General features: G+C 34.9%; 1 protein-coding gene and 1 non-coding gene across 2 annotated transcripts; one reads left to right on the plus strand and one right to left on the minus strand.

Annotated features, from left to right (window-relative positions):
• Nucleotides 1-7,614: 7,614 nt before the first annotated feature.
• LOC112012169 (uncharacterized) lies at nt 7,615-17,488 on the minus strand. The gene is made up of 12 exons (XM_024044551.2): nt 17,189-17,488; nt 16,874-17,084; nt 16,704-16,778; nt 16,053-16,159; nt 15,125-15,185; nt 14,394-14,453; nt 14,181-14,255; nt 13,477-13,662; nt 12,091-12,145; nt 10,221-10,343; nt 8,384-8,616; nt 7,615-8,089 (listed from the first exon to the last, which is right to left on the minus strand). Exons 1-12 carry the CDS (start codon nt 17,218-17,220, stop codon nt 8,066-8,068), a joined length of 1,242 nt encoding a protein of 413 aa, XP_023900319.1. The 5' UTR covers nt 17,221-17,488; the 3' UTR covers nt 7,615-8,065.
• A 163-nt stretch (nt 17,489-17,651) lies between these two features.
• On the plus strand, nt 17,652-17,723 carry TRNAD-GUC (transfer RNA aspartic acid (anticodon GUC)). The gene has a single exon. It is a non-coding gene; the product is annotated as a tRNA-Asp (tRNA).
• Nucleotides 17,724-24,463: the final 6,740 nt, after the last annotated feature.

Raw genomic sequence — 24,463 nt, forward strand, 5'->3', positions numbered from 1 at the left:
CCTGGTTTACTGGGTAGTTTTCGTCGTTAGCATTCTGGCTAGTTTTCTTATTCGACAGTTACTATTCAGTCTATTTGTCTTGGCATGTTAGCATGCACAATGCCACATTAAACAAGTGGGAACTAACACTAACATGGATGGGTTCTGTTGGTATTTTAACTATTATATGAATTGAATCAAAGTTAGCATCGTGCCTCCACAAGTATATAACTTTCACCTGATCCAAAGTAGGCTTCATGTGCTGCAAATAATTTTAAAAAATAAATACCATCTTATTCGACATTTTGCAACTGCGTTTAACATGCTCTGCAACAACTTCATTTTGTTTCTTTTGCCAATCCATCACTCCTAATCCATCAATTTTCATGCAATTCTATCCTTAGATATATGTCGTTTAGCAATGAGTTTAGTGGTTTCAAAAATGTCCGATCGATATAGACTAAACTATCATTTTCCCCAATCGTCATTCTTTGTCTTGTGTTTTGTTGTTTGCAACATTTAGGTAGTGACATAAGCTATAGGACGCAGTCAAACTTTTTTTAAAAAATATTAATAAATCACTTGCAACTGAATAAAATAAGCACCAGCCTTGAGAGCTTTGATTGCTTATGAATTGCTTCGGTTCCCTAGTCGGATCGAGGTTGCTTTCCGAACTTGAGGTAGGCTCGAGAGGCCTTCGACCACATTATTCTAGTAATGTTGGTTTAGGCAAATGAGCTACAACCCAAATTAAACGTCGAAATAAGGGTACTCATCCATGTCGCATGGCCTAAACTCAGTATTGATAATGGGGTTCAGGCAATTAAATATGAAGTCACAAAGCTGCCAAGATATGTCGATTAAGGTCTCGGCTGGCTTCTGATAGGAGACCTCTCAACCGAATTTATTTCCCCTAACTTAGCACTCATTAAATACTATTTGACATAAAGATATGACTAGGCTAACCTCTGATGGGAGATATTTCAGCCTCTCAACTGACCCCATGGCCATGGGTTGTTAATTGTTAGTAATCACATTTTGCCTCATGGTGAGAAGCACTACGCACACACTAGTCATTTCAACCAACCTAGGGTGGCATAATGACAAATGAGGACCAAATATCATCTTTCACTAAAATATTTAACAATCTACTACTATTTATGAAATATTTAGTAATTTACCACATTTTAAAATTCGAATTTGTGAAACTCAAATTTGATATGTAACTCAAGTTTCAAAAACTTGAGTTCCAAAAAAATGCCATGGTGACATTCGTTAACCTGTATTATTTTAATTAAAGAAGATCACATACATGGAACTTGAGTTTATGAAACTTGAGTTTGTGAAACTTGAGTTCCTTATAATGTGTTACGTACTCAAATTTATAAAACTTGAATACCATAAAACTGAGGTCCATGTCTCTAAAACTGGGATTCACATCATAAATTTATCATATAAAACTTCTCCTCACCAAAGTGGCCGAATAACTTCCTTTTCTTTAGTCTATTTATTTTCTTCTTTTCCTTCAGCTTTTCTTCTTTAATTTAGCATGTCCCACACTCAGAATGCCACATCTCTGGCATGAAGTAAAACTTGTGAGACAAGCTCCTTAAATGAGCCTTTGACTTGTCTACTCTAATGACTACACTTGCTCCCAAGGGATGGTATGGTTTGACTAGTTTCAACTGAGGCTTAGGTAAAAACAATGAAATGAGAAAAGAAAATGAGAGATAGAGGCATAGGAATTTGAGTTTATCTCCCACTTGTTCAAATTTTTAAGGAACTCGAGTTTCAAGAAATTAAGTTTCTTATTGCAAGGAACTCAAATTTTTAAAACTTGAGTTTCAAGTATTTTTTAAATTATAAAATGCTAGATCAACTTCTGTCACCATATCACATTTTTTTTGAAACTTGATTTTCATAAACTTGAGTTCTATGTAGAACTCGAGTTTCATGAACTCAAGTTTTAAAAAAATGGTAAATTGTTAAATATTTTATAAACAGTGGTAGATTGCAAAATATTTCAACCAAAGATAGTATTTGGCTATTTTGGCCGGCAAATGAGCCATAATTCATTTGTTAAAACTTTTTTTTTTTGAAATAGTTACAATATGCTGCTAACTCTACTGTTCAAACCCTTTCCCTCCAACCCTCCTCCTCCCAAACATTTTGTGCATGGAAAAGTACCAAATCAGCTACAAGTTCAATTTGTTGAAACTTGAAAGAGTTAATCCATTATCTATAAATATCCCTTCAGCTCCTATAAAAAATAAAAAATAAAAATACCCCTTTAGTTCCTCCACGCAAGGGGTTAAACAATCTTTATTTCTAACAACCATTATTTTTCCACACATTAAACACCCATTAACTACATCATTTGATCTTAGACTTAGAAGAAAGATTGTGTGCCCTTTTCGTAGCTCAATGACCGAAATTTTGTCCCGAAGCGAAGCCCTTGTCTAACCGATCGACAGCTTCGGATTGCAGTTCTCTCTTTTTAAAAATCCACTCCCACCCTCCCTACAGAAGCCATGGATTGTTACTTTCCCATGAATCCCTCTTTAAAACAAAAAAAATAGGTGACTGTCTCATATAATGATATAATTCAATGAGTCTAGTTAATGCATGGAACGCACATCCTCTGTCTCAGGCTCTCAGCTTCTCTGTCTCACATTGTGCTCCACCAATTTTATTATGCCGCGCATCTTTTTTATTTTTTTAACGCATAATAAAACTGATAGAGCACAATGTGAGACAAAGAAGCTGAGACAGAGGATGTGCGTTCTTGTTTTTGGGGGTAAGCTTTTGTAGTTGTAAAGGTATTTGTCCGTGAGTTAGCAAAAGAAAGATAAGTAAAGAACAATTAGAGAAGAAGAGAGGCAATAGCCTGGACTTGCAAGCCTCCTAGCCCATACAAAATTGTGGCAGTAAGTTTTTCAAAAAAACGATTAATTCTACAAGAATGAACCTTTATTAAAATCACTCGCCTAATTATATTCAGGAATCTTAGATTTTATAAAAATATCTTATGAAAAGAAATTCAAGTTAGATAAATAAGTACCAAAATATTATAGTCACTAGCCATTTTTTTCTTCTCTTTTACCTTATTTCTCTCTATCGCTCTTGCTATAGTTACAGACAGGGGCGAAGCCACGTTGCCCCTTGGGGGGGCCGTGGCCCCTGCAAAAAAATAAAAAAGTCCACTAGCATATATACAAATTTTAATTGGGCCCCCCCAATGATGTACATCCGGCCCCCCCTCTCATTTCTGTTCAATACTTCAATTCACTCCCAGCTCTAGTTTCAATTGTAGGCCTTTTTATCCTCTAATAAAATAAAACATGGCCCACAACCCACTTATATTTAAATGCCCAAAGCACTGACCAACAAAACAATACTTTATCACCCATTCTTCAACTCAAAATAAGATTCAGAACTCTTTCTTTTGTTTCTCTTTATACTCTCTTCTTTTCTATTGTGTACAAGCCACCACCCACTACACTGGTTCCAGCAGCTCTTAAACAAAACAAAACCCTCACCTCAGCTCAGCCCTCCTCTCAAACTCAGTCCTTACAATCCAAAAAAAAAAAATTGACCATTATTTTCTTTCTTCGTGCTTTCTTAAAATAAATCATTCAAAGCAGGGGCGTAGTCAGAGGGTGAGTTTTTAGTTTCCGCTTCATCTCATTTTAGTTTTTTTTTTTTTTTTTTCTCAACTATCTACACTTAAATATTTACATGCTCTTTAATTTTTCATAGATTTTTAGAGAAATATATGGTTGAAGGCATGGGCATGGGGAGGTTGTTTGTGATGAGTCTCGAAGGGAAGATAAAGTTTGCACTTTGTGAAGATAAAGTTTCTAAGGTAAATTTTTTTTTTTTTGATTTATTACCTATTTTTGATTAGTTAGATATCATGTGGCAATGGGTGTTGTTAAATTGTTTGGTTTATGTTGTGTACTTGTGTGTTTAATTTTTGCTTTTGTTTGAGGGGTTATTCTTAATTAAAAAAAAATTAAAATACAAGAAAATTTGAATAATAGGAATGATGATGGGTTGATTGTTTAAATTATACTGAAATTTTTTTTTTCTTGAGTCTGAATAACAACATATAATTAAGTAAAAATTTCTAATTAAGATTTTATTTTTTAAGTTCTTTTCAGGTTAATTTTTGAGTTATATTCTTAAAGCTAAAAGAATTATGAGCAAACGAAAAACAATTGATGCATTCTTAAAGAAAAAAGATGTTAGAAATTCAAAATTTAGGACATCTGTGGCTATAGAAACAAATGTGGCTATAGAAATAAATGTTAATACTTCAATGCCTAATGAACACCTCTCCAAATGTTCAAGAATTTAATCTGAAGAGATAGATCGTGATCCAGGATCATATAAACAAATATGTGAATTTTCTATCAACAAACAAAATGAAATCTAATGAGTTTATCTCAAGAAGGTCCATATCAACCTAAATATATAGACTGTCCATACAACGATGATAATCATCGTCGTCGAAAATCGGCCCCCCCATGTAAAAAATCCTGGCTACGCCCCTGGTTACAGATCGATTTGCCAAGAGTGAAAATATTGTCAACAATATCCAGATTCACGACGAAAGAATAATGCGGTTGAAGCTGTTGAAGATGTGAGGGATCCAAGTGAAAGAAAAAAAATAGAGGAAAATTTAAAGAGTTAGAATTTGAAGAAAAACGAATGTTAGCATTAAAAATAAATAAAAAAGATGCTTGTCATGATAAAACTGGTGGAGCATAATGTGAGACAAAGAACCTGGGACAGAGGATGTGCGTTCGTATTGAACGCACATCCTTTATCTTAGCTACTCTGTCTCACATTGTGCTCCATACGAATGTTGAACGTACATCCTCTGTCTCAACTTCTATCTCACATGGTGCTCCACCAGTTTTATTATGACACGCATCTATTTTATTTTTTTAATGGTAACATTCTTTTAATGTATGTGTGAGAATTTGAAAAAATTGTTAAAAGAGATCACTTTTTAATTTTTTTCCTAAAAAGTTTCCTTAAATGGTTTCTTAATGTATGCCTAAGGGCATATGTTAGTAAAATCCTAATTCAACATTGCTAAACACAGCCTTATTTGTAGGCTAAAAAATTCTGCCAAAATTTGTGATATAACAATTTGATCGAATTTCCGTAATTGGTAAGTGTAGAATATTGAATTGGGTTAGTGCGCCAGTTTTGGTAAAGTGTCCGGTTCCCTTCCAGTCTTGAAGTCTCTCATTCTCTCACATTTTAAAACTGATGGACACGTGGCAAAAATTAAATCCAAAGGTTACAAAGATGCCACGACAAATACAACTTTTTTCTCATCTAAGAAGTTTGACCACCCTTTTCTAAAAATAAAAAATAATAAAATCAAACCACCCCTTTCATTTTCTCCCCAACAAGCCTTTCCTCTCTTATTTGCCTCTCTCTTCTTCTCCATCACCACCGTTGCCTAACCATCATAGGCGCCGAAATCAAAGCTTGCCAGAGAAGGGTAAAACAAGATAGTGGATTAGCAAATTAAAAAGATCAAAAGATCTTTGTGACCTTATGGGAAGCCAAGCAAGCTATACTTATTGTGAGAGGGAGGTAGGTGTGCAGTTTGCCATTGTTGTCTTAAACTCCACCTTCTCTTGAATGGAAGCCAATGGCGTTATGGCTAAGCACACCACTCAAGTCCTTGTCCAACATGCCAAGAATGATATAAATTCCCCAAGCACAGACTCACATCTTGTACATTTTGGGTTTTTTTTTTTTTTTTAAATTTATTCTCTTTGATCAAATTGTATTTCTTATTTCTTTTCTAGTTGTGGAAATTTTTGATTTTGCAAAAACTTTTGAATTGTTCTTTTCAAGATGTTAATGTTATGACTGATTTTGTGGTAACATTAGCAGTGGGTATTATTTATATTAAAAAGATCTTTTTGCTCTTTTTAATTTCCTAATCCATTGTCTTGTTTTACCCTTCTTTTCTGGTAAGCTTTGATTTCGGTGCCTATGATGCTCAGGTGGCAATGGTGATAGAGAACAAGAGAAAGGCAAATAAGGAGGAAAGGCTTGTTGGAGAGAAAGTGAAAGAGGGTGGTCAGACTTCTTAGGTGAGAAAAACGTTGTATTTGGCATGGCATCTTTGTAACCTTTGGATTTTATTTTTGCCACGTGTCCTTCATCAATTTTAAAATGGGAGAGAACGGGAGACTTCAAAACTGGAGGGGAGCCAGACCCTTTGGTAAAAGGAGAAAGTTCAGAATCAGAGCCCTCAACTTAGGGATCGAATATGTGGACAAACCACGCAAAGCGACAAACATAAAAGTGAAAAACCATGGAAGTGAACGAGGGGTTGCATTAATGTGCTAAGTGAATAAACAATTCTACCCCAAAAATAGGTAGAAGTAGAGAGGTCCTGATGTAGTTTAATCCTAAAGCAAAAAGGTACAGAAGGTCCATCTACGAGACCATCTGCACAAAACCGGTTAAAGCACTTAAAGGCATCACTCAAAAAAATTCAAGTTATAAACAGTTATAGGAGGGAATATGCAAACTAGCATAGTAAGGGAGGACAAAATAGTAAGTTAATAAACGTTTGAAAGGTTTTAGCAAACTAGCATCTCGAGTTTTAGAAACTCAAGTTGTATATAAAACTCGAGTCTCAAAGACTCGCTTTATACTTGGTGACTTGAACAGGAAAATGCCATATAGATCTCGAGTCTTAAAGACTCGAGTTCTACCTAATCAAAATCGAGTATCTAAGACTCGATTTTCTCAATGAAAAACATAGACAACAACAATGAAGAAGGAGAAGAAACCCAGTAGAACGTTGTAGAAACCCAACAAAACAAAAAGAAGAGAAACCTAGTTGAAGAAAACCAGCAGAACAAAGAACATGAAATTTTTTTCAAAAACCAAAAAAAAAAAAAAAAAAAAAATCTCCAAAAAAATAAATAAATAAACCCCAACCTTAACAATGAAGTTATGGACTGAGTTGGTCTGGGATTGGCTAGTCGTTGCTCGAACTAATCAAAAATCAAACAACAAGAACAAAATGAAGATGAAGCCCAGTAGAAGAAGAACAGAACGAAGATGAAGAAGAAGAAACCCAAGAAGATGAAGAAACCCAAAACGAAGAACGATCTGACGACAAAGGAGAAACGATCTAACGACGAACAACAGAGGAAGAACCAAGAACACTAGAGCTCCGATTGGACGATTGAACATTGGGTGGGCAATTGGATGATCAAGTTTTCAAATATGCATGAAGAAGAACACTAGGTTTGACTCAGAAGAACGCGAGGAAGAAGAAGTATTAAAATGGTGAAACTCGAGTTTTTAAAACTCGAGTCTTAAAAGTGAAACTCGAGTTTTAAAAACTCTAGTTTCATGTGGATTTTCTTACGCATCAACTACCACCACTTACAAATCGAGACTTAAAACTCAAGTTTTATCTTGAAACTTGAGTTTTAGACAATCGAGATGCTAGTTTCCAACATTGTTTTGAAACATGACAACTAACTAAATTTTTTGATATTTGATGTTATTTGAAAAAAAAAAAAATCACAGTTATAGCATATGGAAAAGTAATCCAAAGGGTTTCTATCTGCAAATAAAATATAGGAAAATGTGAACGGTTGTAGTGTACTTAGAGTGGCATTTTAAAAAAACCATTGTGTACTTTAGTTTAGTCCCATGACATTTTTAATGAGTCATGTGACTTACTTAAATAATACATATAGATGGTTTGCATAAAAATTCCTGCAATCTAGGTTGCATAAAAACCTTGCTCTACATTTACTGTGAACTTGGCGTGACACTACATTTACTAACTTAAAATAAATTGATTTACAATATTTTAACAAAGCTATGAGACACTTGACCAAGACCAAATATGCACAGAGAGAGAGGAGGGGATTTCCATATACAACTTAGATTACAAAATAACTTTCTTTCATATTCTCGCAGGTTGCAACTCCATGCCTCTGATAGTCTCATGCTTTCCTCCCAGGCTTTACCACCATAACCATTCTGCAATTTCATGGATGCAGAAACATATGGTCCTTTCACCTTACAGGTTCACTGGAGGACTTCCCTGAGTTTGCAGTCAGGGTATCAAATTAGCAGTTCTTTCAAGCACGATAAAAGAATAAATAGATCACCACTTAGATATTCCCACAAAAAGATCAAGATCAACAAATGGACTTTTGGTTTCTAACACTTTTACTACCCAAGCAAACTTTGAGACCTGACCAACTAATGCCATTGAGCCAAATGCAGCTGGTAAATACATAAAATCATAGGAAAAAACTGCCCCTACCAGGCAAATTATGAGGAATTGAAAATAACAATGCAGTTTACCATAGGAATTGGGAAACAGTAACTTCACCTTAAATAACATGTCATAAGCAATGTGTTCCCAGGGCAATGAAATGGACATTAAGCAGCATTTCAGAGGCACCATTTCATCATCAGAACTTGTGCTGGAGGCAGCAGCAGCTGCATAGGCATGCTTTGCAGCCACAGATGCAACAGATGCTGCTTTCCGAAAAATTGAGCCAATCCCGAATCCTCTTTTCGACATGACTGGTGAAAAAGGTCCTGAATCCTCTTGGCTTTGATCTGATATAGCACTTCTCGATTCAGTATTTGACACAATCTTTGCATATATCATCTAATTCATAGGATCAATTAGTTGATAAGCACAACACCTCTGTCACAACACAATCTGGAGACCAGATATTAGATGTGTTCTACATAGAAACAGGTTTGGTTTGGGAAGGCCAGGGTATGCCATCCAGAACCTAGCTTGAAGTCGATTCAATTTGGAAACGAATCCCAAAACCTACCCCATTTGATGAAATCCAAAACCCAACCCATTGTCCCCCATTAGTTTTAAAATATGAATTCTAGCAACAAACCACTGAGATCTGCGAATCAACATTCCACGTTGAAAACTATAAAGCATATAAATATCAATTCCATCAGTTTCACCACCCCCCCCCCCAAAAAAAAAGGAATCCCAACCCAAAAACAAAACAAAACCCCACCAGAGGAAGAAAGAAACCCTCTCCAAAAATCAACGGATCCCAATTCACTTTTTAAAAGTATCTAAGACATTTGTGACTTCCATTCCATTCACTTCCATTCTTGTGATACCTACTTGGTGTAGGAAAAATTAGGAGGATTTGAGGATCTGGGGCTTAGAGTAGTAGAATAAAAGGGTTAAGGCTCAAAATTGGATAGGCTTTGTTGAAGTTTTTATGATTATTTGATAGAGGAAGTATGTGAGATTTTAGGATTTTGATAGATATGAGGATGGGGTTTGACTTGGGATTGTAAGGAAGAAGGAAAAAAAGGGAAATTCATAGTGTGATGGGACATTATGATCAGTGCCTGTGAATAGGGATACAAGAAAGATAAGGATAGAGAGAAGAGAAAGGGTAAAAAGAACACACGTACGTGCAAAGGTCAACATGTAAGATAAGACTTATTAATAAAATAATACCCAAGGCACATACCCAACAGAATTACTAAAATACCCTACACGCTAGAATAACCAATTAAACATTTTATATATATATATATAGTCCTAATTAACTACCATTGACACTTATTCTTGGGCTTTGCCTTAATCCTAGGCTTCTAAAGAAGATATAGTTTCTCTACCCATGCTATAATTAAGGCATCACTGCTTGCAGTTTGCATCATCTGATCTTAGAAGGAGAGATGTCACATAGCATGCAAGATGAGAGAGAGGGGAGTCTGAGAAACAGTGAGTTATCAATAAGAGGAAGGAGTGGGCATTTGCCAGCTGGGCAGTGCCAAAATGAGAAGTTGATATTTGAGGCATACTGCTATTATCCTAGGGCATCAACTGAAACCAATCCCATTATATATCAAGATTCAGTTTTTTTTTCCAAACTTGTTCAACATCTTTAATTATTGCCAAACTTAATGTACTCAGGCAGAGTGAGGTAGTATAACATGGTAAAGTCAAAAAGTTGCCATCACAAGTTCTTGTAAGAAGCAAAATATTCATGGTACATTTAAAAGTTAACGGCACATGTTTATTCACTTTTGAAGAATAAAAGGGTTCTCATTTGTCAAAACACATTTAGGTTCTAAGAAAACATTTCATCCAGAACATCAACAAAAAAGAAAGAGAGAGAGAAATAAATGAAATAGTGTGTTAAAACATTATTATCTGAAAAAGAGTCTCTTACCTACAACACCAGAAACAGCAACTTCAACTTCCCCACGTCCACCAGGACCTTTCATGTACAGTCTGTCTGTTTTGCCAGGGGAATGACCAAGCGATAAAAGGCTCCCAAATCGTGATTTTCCGGCTGTATACAAGAGGAGAAAAGAAAAAAAGTCAACAATAAAACTTATTTGGAACATTGTGGACCTTTTAAAGATACTCAGAAGAACAGAGTTGACTAAGTTGCCAAAGTTTTAGCTTGAACAGAGGTCCAGCCACAAAAGTCAGACAAAATTTTGAACTGCTGTAGTTCACAAAGAATTTGCCTTGTGTACCATACATAGTTTGCAAAGATGTGAGGGAGAATTTTAATGGATAAAGCAGAACCAAAGTAGAAATAAAGCTACTGAAAAAAAAGTTGTACGTATGAAAGTAGGGGTGTTCAGAAACTGACCAAAACCAGCTGGTACAAGCCAAACCAGCCAATTCTGCTGTTTCCAATGGCTTGTGATTCAACTGTCACAGCCAGGTTTTTTTCTTTTATCCGACAGTGGTAGTTTGGCTGTCAGCTGCCCTTTTGAAATCAAACAAACACAAATCTCTTTTTAAAAAGACAGTGGAAGGCATCTCCCAGATCTACCCTAAACCCACTTTCCCTACAGACCTATTTCATCTCCTCTCTCACTCCCACTGATCTGACTCTACCAGATCTGACCTCACCAATTCCCCCTTCCTGTCTTCAACAAGAAACACAATGTGAAGACTCTAAGGTGATGCTACGCTGTTTTGCATTGTTTCCACTCCCTCTTCTGGTCATCCCTCAAGTCGGCAATCTCGTCGTTCACATTATGTGGCCCAAACCGACCAAGCCACACTGTACCAAGAACAATAAAACCGATCCCAGACTGGCAGGCTGGCCCCTTCCAAGTGCAGCTAAGTTGTAGTTTTTGAGAAACTGACCCTTGCAGTGCAGTGCAAAATGGTCCTGTTACTAACGTAGGACAGGCCAGAACTTTTCAGCAATAAAATTAAAAGAAAGGAAAATAAAGGATAGGAACCTAGGAATCAGCATCTAGGCTTGCTTGGGGTCAATACCAAGCAAGAAAAAAAAACCACTAGCTATCAGCACCTAGGATTGGCTGGAGTTGGCAAAAGACCAAAAACCAAAAGCAACTTTCATTCATCAAAATCATCTCCCTTTGATAGTAGTACATCATTTGCTTATATAGGAATACAAAAACCTAATTCTAATTGGTTAGGAAACCCTACTTATTGAATAACAAAAACACCCTAGACTTTAAATAAAAATACTAGTTAACCTAAGTAAATACTAGGGCCTAAAATAAAAATTCAATTGATGTCCAAATAGAAATAAAACTAAGGTTAAAATAAATAGTCTCTTTTGCTTCCTGCATCAGCTACACTAAATGAACTACACCGTCTACACCCTTACATGAGAGGTCTTTAAAATAAGATGGTACATTTATAAAGCACACTAGAATTGAATAAGCTAAAGTCCCAATAATAACAGCCTTCTCCAGACTACTTTATGGTTACTGAGATAGATCTTCAATCTTAACAGAATATATTCAACATTGAATTAAAGAAAAGAAAGTTCACAACTTCACGGAGTTAGATTCAAATGTAACAGCAGAACTTAAGTCAATACCAACTTAGAAACAGTATTTCACGTATCAATATTCCTGCATGTGCAACATGTAGAAATGATAAAAATATACACTCAATATGTCCCAAACAAAGGTCATAAAAACCACTCACTGCTTTAGAAAATGAAAGTAAACATATATTAAATCTAAATGAAAAAGTGAGAAATTAATTTGATCCAAGTAATTTATACCAAAGAGAGAGAGAGAGTCTATAGGAAGACGTACCATCATATGCATCTCGAACCATTTGATAGCTGACAAATCCTGAGAAAAGAGTAAGCTGCAATCACAGCTGCCAGTGAGTCAAGATGTATACAAAAGGATCTAAGCACCTATTTTGTGTGTGCATGTGTGCACCAATGTGAATGTGTGTGGAGCATCCATACAGTTAATATACCTACATTACAACTATTAAATGCCTCTTTTTCTTTTTTTCCGATAGGTACTTGAGTCGTCTCTACCTTTTTTTTCCAAAAGCAAGGAGAGGCAAAAGCAAAATAATCAGAGAAAAAGTAGCACTGACTGCTTTCCGATGCCTCATCATTGACATTTCTGTAAAGGTAGAATGTTTGATTCTATGAAGCTAATTTGCTCATCAACTTAATGGGAATATTTACAGTGCCCTCTCATAATTATTCATGATATTCCAAACAGCTCATACCTGTAGTTGGTATTCTAGGCTTGATTGAGTTGTTACTATAATAATCTAAATCCTCTTAAGCCTGGCAAGATGTTAATCATAAGTCACATGCTCCCTTGAGTTTTTTGCTACTATTATTTTGCTATGTATAAAGGAAAGTTTACAGCAAGAGTTACCATGCTCAATCATAAGACCATATTAGTCCTCAAAAGGCATCATGCAGGTATCTCAGTCAGCTCTGGTAAAAGTAATGGCAACTATAAGATTAATTATTATATTACTTCTGCATTTATTATTATTATTATTTTTTTTTTCTTCTTCTTCTTCTGAAATTCACAAAGCCCAGTGTCTGTGTTTTCTCCCTGGGAAACAAATATTTACCCTGCAGGTTATGTGTAAGCACATCAATATTACCAATCAATTTTTTTCTGGTTACTAACAGAAGTACACTACGGTGATGCTAAAAATACATAGCAATCAAATAATAATAAAGTACACTTTTGGCCCTTAAAGTTTTGGGTTGTTTTCATTTTGGCCATTTACATTTCAAAACTTTTAATTTAACCCTCCATGCTTGATTCTGTTTTCATATTGGCCCTGCAATCCATTTCTGCTAGTAATTTGACCATCCTTGATGTGTTTATTCTACCTACAACAATGAAATTCACACCCTCCATAGCATTTTAGAACTAATATTTAATGAAAAAGTTAATATAAAGGGCATATAATGGTCAGATTACTAATAGAAATGGATGGCAAGGCAAGTATGGAAACAGAATCAAACATGAAGAGCAAGAAAATTTTGAAAAATGTAGAGGGCCAAAATGAAAACAATTTCAAAATATATGGGCCAAAAGTCTACTTTAGTCAAAATAATAATTATGAAAAGCATTGGCTCACAAAATCAAGACAGTGGCAGGGCAATAGGCTCATAGCAGTCATTCTCATGTGTGATGAGAATTGACACAAACCTTAGTATTTTTTGTCTTTCCAGAATTAGTATCAACTCTCAAAGAGGAAGTATCACTGGAACTGGAATCTTGAGACTCCTTTTCACTAGCAGACGCTGCCCCACAATGTGCATCATCACTAGGAAATGCCGCCCCGCCATGTGCATTAAGAAGTACACAATAGCAATGGTCTATTTCCGTCAATACCTAGATAGACAGTGAAATTAAATCACATGATAAAATAGTAACTTGAAAGTAGATCATATCAAAGAAAAGTGATAATCATGCAGAAATCTGAGAATGTTAAATATTTTACAGTCTTCCTGTTCCTTGATAAAGGGACGTGAAGAAGATAGTAGAAGATCAAGTGTGTAAAATTCATTAAAGAATGCCATTATTCTAGCCTGACTTAAAAGTTGATAAGGCAAAAGTGAAGCCACTATCTTTATTGTGAAAGCGGGAGTATGTTTATATGTTCTATGAAACTAAGCATTTCAACCTGTCTTCCATTCAACCAATATAATAGCGTAATAATAGCAAAGTAGCTAGGCAAAGCAATGTTGAGTAACACATTTGGTAATAATATCCTAATAATTATTATCCTTTGGCAAAGCCTGTAATAAGCTCAGCTGCTTAATTAAATAATTATTTAAGCAAAATAACATTTCTAGTGAAGTTAATAAAATTAGATGCAAAAAATATATAGGATAAAACAAACTTATTACCACCGCATCAAAGGTAGAATCAAAGTCATCAACTGCAAAACAGATATCTGGATAGGCAGGTGTTGTCTCCACTTCCTAGACACATGTTAGTAACAGAGTCAGATGGAAATTGAGAACACAATTGAGGAAGATATCTTCTTCTTTTTTTTTCTTTTTTCTTTTTTTTTGATAAGTAGAGGAAGATATCAATTTGCTGAATATATATAAACTTGCCTTTTTGGAATCCAAATGAAAATTGACACGACTTGGGGATGCATAAACCGTTTTAACAACCTGCAGAGATGTCCCAGGCCATGCTACATGATTAGATTACTATTTTAATATATATCTACATACAATATCTAAGAGCATGCAAGAGATAGTAGTTGAGCTACCATGATCTCAAGAACACAAATTCAATTTGAAAAAATAATCTTAGTATAGTAGCTTTTGGGTTTTTCATGAGAGAGATCTTAAATTCCTAGATCATGGAAGCCAGACCCAATCTGTACCTTTACTAAAGGCCCCAGCCAACCCTGGGCTGTTCATGTGAAGATATATGCACAATGCACATCATAACCAAAACACGACATGCGCCTTCCAAAAAGGAACCGGATTGGCCAACTCAGGAAAATTCACAAAAGGCAAAAACAGATGCAAAAATGAGCATGAACATCAACTTCATACAGACATTTCAGTGCATAATCATCTTAGTTTTATCCACTTCAAGTTTAGATGACAACAACATAAATTCATTATTTATCTTCTCAGCAGCAAATTGGAGTAGATGGTACTTCTCTTGACAAGAGAATCAACTTCAGTGGTTAAGAAGAATTCTCAATATTGAAAACAGACTGAACAGGGTGGCCACATATAAAAGAAGATAAGAAGAATAGGATACAAAATATATCCTATTAACAACTAACTAAAGCGATATCTGTTACACTAATTAAGGCTATGGATACCTTATATATAGGTGACAATGGTTTGTCTTGCCCAGATTGATGATTCCGAAGGTCCTCATGACTGGAAAAAAACATGTTTCAGATTCTACCATAATGAAGCTATCATGCAGGACAGAAGGAAATAAGAATCCTTAGTAGCAAGGTCCTAAAACACACATCTATAAACAAGTTGCCATTTCTTTCTTGCTAATATATGTTATTCCTGGTACATTTCTTTCTAATATATCAGGGATTTTTTTTTTCAAAGTGTCAGGTGCTCTGAAAGGAATGGACAAATAAATTTTGGTACAAAAACAACTAACATATAGAACTTGAAATCCATATGGTAGGAAGCTGCAACTTTATTCTATGAGTGAAAACAATGATAAATACAACTTAAAATCTCTAAATAACAAATGTGCATGTGGTTTTGACAAGCAATACAAACTCATTAAAATAGGAATAATCCTAGAAAATTAGAAATGACACCTCCAAGAAGACGGATAGTAACTGTCATAGATGGCCGAATCTTATATCAATTGCACGTATGGAAACAACATAAAATTCCTTGTACAAATTGAATAACGAAATGTGCATCATATAGAGTAGTTACAACAAGAACTCTCTTCCAAACCAAACCCAACCACTTCCCTTGAGATGAAAAATTCACAGGAACTACAAACTCTATTTGCAAGTACTCTGAAACCGTTTTACAATGCCTAATTAACAATTTGATATGACAGAGTCACACTTCTCAATCAGGATAAAATTCCAAAAGCGGAATGAGAAATTATGATCATAATTGAGTGCTAAGAGCCCAAACGTGCATATGACCTTACTTGCCCGAGAAAACTATGCAGGCAAACATCAGCAACTTGAAAGCAAAAGGTAGTCAACATAACTTAAGGGACGAAAACATCATGTAAAACAAAAGAAAAAGAAAAATTACCTGCAAATAGCCACTGTCACAGTGAATGTAGTGTGAGCAATCAAGTTCAAGTAAAATGATCGCCTCCAATCCACTTCAACAGAACTCTCACCGACTAACGTATCCAACTGGTTTTGACAAAAGTAAAGAACCTTATTTTACGTGACCAGTGAACAGGAAGATAAATGTATTACTGTTTTCCTATACAATTAATATGATGACAATGAATCCATTCTCCATATCTCATAGATTGATCACTTATGTCCTTAACTCTTTTTCCATTTCCTACATGATGCATAAGTTCAAACATAGGCACATCTCATAAACCATGCACTAACAACATCGAAAAGATGTATACGGAGTTGTTAACACCACATTTTCTATTTTTCTTGATAATATACATGCCAAACTCCAACTTCAAATATTTCCCTAAATGCTATGAACATGCCCAATTTCACACCCTGTTGAGTTGACAAACGAATGACGGGAACAATCACAAGATTCACAACTTATTACGCACATACACTTTTTGTTTCAAACAATATGCAATTGCTATTAGCAAGACAATGCAATGAACTAGATCATCAATACGCACAAAGGATTTCAGTTTAGCACGCATGCATAGACACATAAAGCTCGAATCGGAAAATTTAAAAGTTTTTTTTTTTATACCTTAGGTGCCCACCTGCGAACAAAGTAAGGAGCAATAGCTTCCAAATTGTCATTGAATCCATATCCTTGGGACCCCTATTATACCAACAACAACAAAAAATTTGCTAAAAACACAACTGGATTGTAAATTTTATAGCCAATGAATTCAAAATTTAATAAAATTTGGTTACCAATTTCCTGATGAAAAATAAAAGATCGTCGTCTTGGCGACCCCTAGACTCTTTGCCACGAACAAAATACAAATCCAAGATATCGTGCCAAAACAGCTGATCCAATTCGACGTCGTCTGGAGCACCGTCTTGTTGTTGTTGTTGGTCCATTAATAGTACTGTTTGCCCTAAAGAGTTTGAGTGTTTCTTCACCATGTTCAACAATTCGTACCTATGTTTCAGATTATTACCAAAAACAAATAAACTTGACATTTTCTCAAATTGCTATAACATAATAGTTGAAAATAAATTGCATTAAATTTATAGTAGTAGTACCTGGAAGGGGTTTCTCCTTCGTGTCCGAGCATTTTCGTTTTTTTGTTTGAGTGATTTGTGTGATAGTGAGCGGGATTTTGTTATTAATAAGTGTAATGAATGAGGTTTAAAGTTTGGGAGATTGTGACTTCGTTGAGTTTATCATGTGCGAGTAATGAGGGGTTATGATGATTAATAAGTGATAGCTGTAAAAATTTGTATTAAGCTATGGCGAAAAACAAAAACTGTGTGCGAGAGAGCTCAAGAGTCAGAGAGGGAAGAAGAGTAGACAGCGTTTACGACTTGCAGTTGGCCTCCTGAGGGAAATTATTCCATGTGTCGTGACTCACAAGTAAACATTTGGAACTTGCTTCTCCGGGAGGCAGTGAATCATCAGTCCATTCAAGGGTTTTTCCGTAATTGGCAGATTTTCTTGTAGCTCAAAAGGAATAATAAATATTTAGTTAACAGTTATATCAACAAGGTCGTTGTAGTATAGTGGTGAGTATTCCCGCCTGTCACGCGGGTGACCCGGGTTCGATCCCCGGCAACGGCGATAATTGTTTTTTTTATTACACTATTATTCTCCAAGCAAAACCACTGGGTCATGTGGCCCAATTCACGGCCCACACTGATCCATTCTCGTTTGACAAGTCTGGTAAACTGTTACTAAGTACTAACTAAAGCCAGCTGGGCTGGGGCACCAAATCCAAACACTTATTTCAGTATGGTTTCCGGGAACGACCCAAAAATATAACAAGTTGCCATTTGATGATTTGATCTTCATGCAGTTAATAGACAATTTGATTGTTTTTTAGTGTTTTTTTTTTTTTTTTTTTTTTTCTTCTCCTTTTTCGGTCATACCTCTTTGTCAGTTTCATTAATCATTTTATGGACAGTTGTAGATATGCTAATAATAGGATTTTTTTTTTCTTTTTTTTTTGGGTACAGGTACTTGTATTTTACTTCCACATACGGTTTCACATATACCAACAAGCTTTTTTGGTATTACAACTTTTGCACCTAGTAATTGGCGTTTATATCCACAAATCAATGCCATGATCATGAGGCCAAAAAAATAATTTTACCTATCCAAAAAAAAAATTATATTTCAAAAAAGAACCTTTTCCATGGTATTTATTTATCTTGAAGAGACTGGTCTTTGATAAGTAAGGATAATATTAAACAAGAAGAAGGAAAGAGAGCCCAAAACCATCTCTAATGGCTTATTTGGATGAAGGGAGAGTAGAGTAAAGTAGAGTTGGCTAAAAATAAGTTAATTTTGTGTTAAATCTATTCTATTTTACTCTGCTCCTCCTCCTTCTCCCTCAATCCAAATGGATCATAAGTTTTTGGAGAGTGAAGACCCAAAGAGGGAGGGAGGAGATATTTATGAGCCCATACCACATACAATGAGCTGCCTAACTAGCAAGGTTAAGGTTGTGAAGCAAAAAAAATTGTCCCTTGATACAAAACAAAAATCCTAACAAACAAGGGAATTCAAAGATGTTAAAATAGTAGGCATGAAAAAGGGAAAAAATTATGAGAGTGGGAATAAAGTTATCAAAAAGCTTCTATTACACTTTAAGGAATCCTCCTCAAAATTGACAAACAAGAGGATATGGAAGCTTGACATCTGGAGGTCCAATAGGGAGACATGTGCTTCACCAAGGCTAGGATCTTAAGATGGAAACAAGGATGATTGTGCAAAAGTAACCTCACCATTTGAATATGAAGTTAGATACATGGAGAGCATTCACATCAAATGTGCTAAAATCCCATTGCATCAAAGGTGTCAAATTTATTATTTTTTAACACTTAGTTATAGCATTTCCAGCAATTTACTGTAGCTAGATGGTAACCACAAAAAAAGTATTTGAGAGAGAGAGAGAGAGAGAGAGAGAGAGAGAGAGAGAGGTTAAAGAATATTTAAATGAATTGGTAAAATAATAGAGTATTTGATGTTAGGTGTATTGTAAAGTGAGTTGTTAAAATAAATAAAAATAACTTTTTGCCTTTTTAAGATGCTAAAAGCTAAATATTTTAGTGTAAGGACTCAAATTAGATTGACCCTGAGTGACGGGTTTTCAGCCCAATAAGCCCAAACAATAAATTTATAGAGAGTGGGGCGAAAGGTTTAGGTGCTGGCCGTCGATCACCAAGCATGAATTCTCTTGCAACTAAGAAAAGTGCTAAGAGTTTCTCTTTCAAGGAGGGAGATGCTCCTCGGCCTGTGGCCGAGGAGGCCTTATCGTTCTCCCCCTCCCTTCTCACCTTACTAACTTTTCTTTTATAGTTTTCATCTCCCTATCCCCTCTTTCCATCTGTTGATCATCTATTTGCCTTCTTATCTGGCCATCCGTCCCATCAGAGGCCTTATCGGTACTCAAGTGGTTCACTCTGATCAACGTTATCCTGCCAAGGGGTTACCTCCCCATTAATGCGGCTAGGGGGGTTAGTTGAATGCATTAAATGTGAGAATGACATCTTACTTTGGGGTTAGTCTCCCTAAAATCCCCCTCGTCAGGCCGAGGATGAGGTGGTCCTCGGTGTGGATTGGAAAAGAGGCTTCCCCCAATTTAGCCTAACAACACCAACAAAAAATGGCCTATGCTCCTCGGCCTGGGCCTTGGGCCTGTTTCGTGGCGGGCCGAGGCTGTGAGGCTCATAGGCCCCACATTTAGTATATTTGATGTGAATGCTAAGAGACAAGCATTGATTCATCTAAAATGAGGATTTTGTTATATATATATATATATATATAAATATTTAATAGTCAAAATTTAGAGAAAGTCCAATTAGTTTTTAATTGGATTCTCAATTTTGTGTCACGTGTCTAATTTAATTTTTAATTTTGTGCTAAGTGGAAAATTGATGGTAAAAATCGAAAAGTCCAAATCCAATTAAATTCCATCTAAAAAAATCTAATTAAATTCTAAATTGGATTTCAATTAGAGTCTAATTTTTTGCCATGTGTACATTTATGTTTTTAATTTTTGTGACAAATGAATTATTAGGTGCAAAAATCAAAGTGTCAAAAACTAATTAAATTCTAAATCGTATATATATATATATATATATATAATTTAGAAATGTAAGGTTTAAAAAAGTGTAAACTAATACTACGTATAATTTGAATCTATTATTAAAAAAAAAAAATATATATATATATATATATAATTTGAACCGTATAGTTCTGATTATTTTTAATTGTACTTGTGCATATGCATGGTGTTACATACTAGTGCATATTAAAAGTAATATCAATGATGAACATATATAAAATTGATGTTGTATCAATCTTGTACGGTTCAAAAACTGAGAACCCTGGTTAATGGGTTGGGTGTTTGCTCGTAACAATTACTTTGTAAGAGATGGGTACTTTAACTACCAATTGAGTTAAAACAATAATTCAATGCAGTAAAAAGGAAGAGATAAAAGCACAAGTCCAAATTATGAACTATGAGACCAATTCTTGATTGTATTACTTTCCTTGAAAAATACAAGGAGTGTTTGTTCTAGGGTATAAATACAAGACTCAACTATATTCTATATTATAAGGTTTCTCTCTCTATCTTTTTATCCTTTTCTCGATCAAACCCCTATATATGGGGAATTTTTCCCTATTTATAGCTCAAATTCTTCAATTCTTGTCGTCCACTTGTAGGGTGGATGATCCTTCAAGCATGATACTTGTCTCATCTCTCTTCTTCCCTCCTTTTTATAGCTCTAATTCTTCAATTCTTATCGTCCACTTGTAGGGTGGATGATCCTTCAGGCAAGATATTTGTCCCATCTCTCTTCTCCCCTCCTTTTGAGGTTGTGTTGAACAGGTAACAGGTTGTTTAGGCACTATTCAAGTATTATTCAACCATTAATGCAGCATTTTTTATTGGTACAAAGTATTTAATGTGAAAGTGATGGTGGCTTCATTAGGAAGCTTCCTCAAACTTATGTTCTAATGGGCCACTGCTACTTTCCTCGGCCAAAACCCTTGGTATGGCTTTTCATTTTTATGTCCTCCTCAATTCGCTATTTCCTTGGACTAATTCACCCTTTAGCCTAATCCTTTCCTCGGACTATTTAAGTCTAGATACTCCATATGAACGTTCAATTGGGTCTTCTCAGTTTTCTATCTAGGCCTAGTACTCCTTAGCTCACCCTAGCCCACACAAATCTCTACCTACCACCTAGCAAGTTGAGTTTTTTTTTTTCTTTTGGGTGCATGTAGATGTAGTATCACTCTTTAAACATACCGCATATATAGTGAGTTGCTCGAAAAGTTATGGACACACTATTGTTGGTTTGAAAAAAAAAAAACTATCAGTTATGTAGATTTAGAATTCACATTTGTTTATGCAAAACTTCATATCTATTTTAATATAAGAACCTATTTTTTCTATTTTATATACTCATTTTTCAAAATGCCCTATAGCTATATCATTATTTATTTTACACTATATTTTATAAAAATATTTTATTTTTTTATTTTTTATATTTCTTTACAATAACCTTTATCAACTCTCTTTTTTCATTGTCCAAATACGTAAATAAATAATAAGGGTAACAGTGGACAAAAGCTATGATGAATTTTACGCAATTTTACATAATAATTGGAGATTTTGGAGGTTGGTTGGGAAAAATAAAAAAATGTAAATTTTAAAAATAAAACACTGATGGGGAATGATGTGAATGGTTTTTTTTTTTTGGTTAAAAAAATAGGGGTTAGCTAGGTTACGCCAGCCCTCGAACAGGGCACTAAGGTTAAAGATCATGAGCCAACTTGTGTGGATGTCCACCAACAAACTCTTGCTAGCAGCATGACTCAAATATAGGTGGATTAAACGAAATGTCCGAACCTTACCAGCTGAGCCAAGCCCCCGTTGGCTTAAATGGTCATTTAAATCCAAACCCACCAAAACCAAAGCTCACTTGCAATATGCTTCAAAGACCGATGCACAAGTCAATACGTTGAGACTTTCATTAAAAAAAAAAAAAAAAAAACATTACGTTGAGACTTGAGATACTCTTTGATAAAACAATCTTTCTTGAGAATCTGAAAAGACAAACAAAAACTTGTTACCTCTTCAACTTCCTCTCTCTCTTTCCATATGAAACGACCAAGAAGAGCCAAATCTAGTTCATCTTTATAAATCCTGTTCAGGTCTGCGTTTGCTTTACTTGAGGAAGCAGCTGCGCCTCATCATAGACTGCCTTTTTAAGGTAAGACTTGCCATTTCTCTTTCTTTCTTGACTCTTTGTTTTCTCAAATTGTCAGAATGTCAGTGCTTTATGATCTTCAATATTCCTTTTATGCCAGAAATTTCATTATGCTTGGTTGTGCTCATTTCTTGAGAACTTACCATAACAAAGAGTGTTCAAAAAGGATATAATTGTTGTCTCATTAGTTTTTCCTTTTGCCTTTTGGCCATACAATGAGAAACTCAAGTAAGCTATATGGTTGCATTAAGATTAGTAAAAAAAAAAAAAATTGATATTTCACATCATAAAATTGTGTTATAGAATAAAAAAATATCTGTATCATAGAAAAACTTTGCCAAACCGTTATCTAAATTTCTTATCCTTCTATGATTAGGTTACTTGTCTTGCAAGTACAAGCTTACATAGCCTTTGGGTTTACAACAAATTTGGGGCCCAATAGATCTAACAATTTGTGAAAGCTTATACTTATACCTTTGTCAAGCCAAAAATTTCGAAATATTAATTCTAATTCTAATTTATTATTTCCTACTGATATTTTCTTGAGAAACAAGAATGAGTCATTTATCCAACAACCTTTTGTTTTACTTATATTTTCTGGCAAAAAATTATTAAATACTTTGGAAGTACTATAATTACGTACTCTCTTCTCTCATATAAATTATAGGTCTTATTATGAATTTAATTAGTGAAACTCATAATTATGTAAAAGGAAGGAGTATGCATTTATGGTACTCCAGAAGTATTCAATAATTACCCATTTTTAACATTTCATCATTTGAAAAATGTTGTCAAGCTAAATTTTTTGAAATGTTGATTCAAATTCTAATTTATTATTTCCTACTGAGATTTTTTTGAGAAACCGGAATGATCCCTTTATCTAAGAACCTTTTGTTTTACTTATTTTTTGGCATTTCATCATTTGAAAAAGGTTATACAATTCATTGACCTTGAGATTTCTTTTAACTGCAGCGACATTCATGGAGAAGTCTGTCAGTGCATTGTTAGAGGATCAAGTGGTGTAGTATTCAATCTTTTGATAGTTTCTCTCGGACTTAATCATTAAAATTATGATGGCATATAATATGTATATCTATTCCATAAATCTCCTACAAGAAACTTTGATTGGCTATTTTTGGCAGAGGGAAGAGGCGAATCTCCATGATAGAGCTAGAAAAGAACCTCGACAATGCCAAACAAAGGTTGGGCATGGGAGAGGATCAAACGGACAGGTTTTTTAAATCTGCATTGAGGTTTGCAGAGGATAAAAGGTGTGTTAGTCATCAACAATCAACTTCAAATGCAATTAAATTGGTAATTAGCAACTACCATACTTTGTAGTAGGGGCTTAAGTCCACAAAATTTGCTTCTTCAATGACCAGGTTCTGTTAAATTTAATATGAGTTCCCAAAAATATCAACTAGAAAAATAAATGTCAATTGTTCACACATAGATATGCTTACATTGATCAACTCATCTTGAACCACTTGCAGTTCATCATTAATAGCACGCAGCTTAACAGTAAGACTTTGAATTGTTGCTTCCATTTGCTCCAAATCTTCTTCTTTCTGGTTTAAAGACCATTGCATCAACCATAACTCCAAAAAAACATTAATGTCTAAACTCAGAGGATTTTTAGGTAGAGGCATATATGTACTAAAAAACAATTGTAGAAACATATAACATTTTAGAAATACTTACATCCATCAATTTCTTACAAGCCTCCTGCAATTCATCATTACTCCTTGGCAATAAGATTTTGATTAGAAGATTTCATTTCAGCCATAGCTAGTTCAGTTGCTTGCATCTTTTCCTTGGCAATAAGATTATGGAGGTCAAGGAAAAGATGCAAGCAACTGAAGTAGCTATGGCTGAAATGGAATTTCCCAATCAAAATCTTATGGCCAAGGAGTAATGATGAATTGCAGGAGGCTTGTAAGAAATTGATGGATGTAAGTATTTTTAAAATGTTATATGTTTCTACGTTTGTTTTTGAGTACATATATGCCTCAACCTGAAAATCCTCCGAGTTTAGACATTAATGTTTTTTTGGAGTTATGGCTGATGCAATGGTCT

The sequence above is a fragment of the Quercus suber genome, unplaced genomic scaffold, assembly GCF_002906115.3.
Source record: "Quercus suber isolate HL8 unplaced genomic scaffold, Cork oak 2.0 scaffold_428, whole genome shotgun sequence".
NCBI classification, from domain to species: Eukaryota; Viridiplantae; Streptophyta; class Magnoliopsida; order Fagales; family Fagaceae; genus Quercus; species Quercus suber.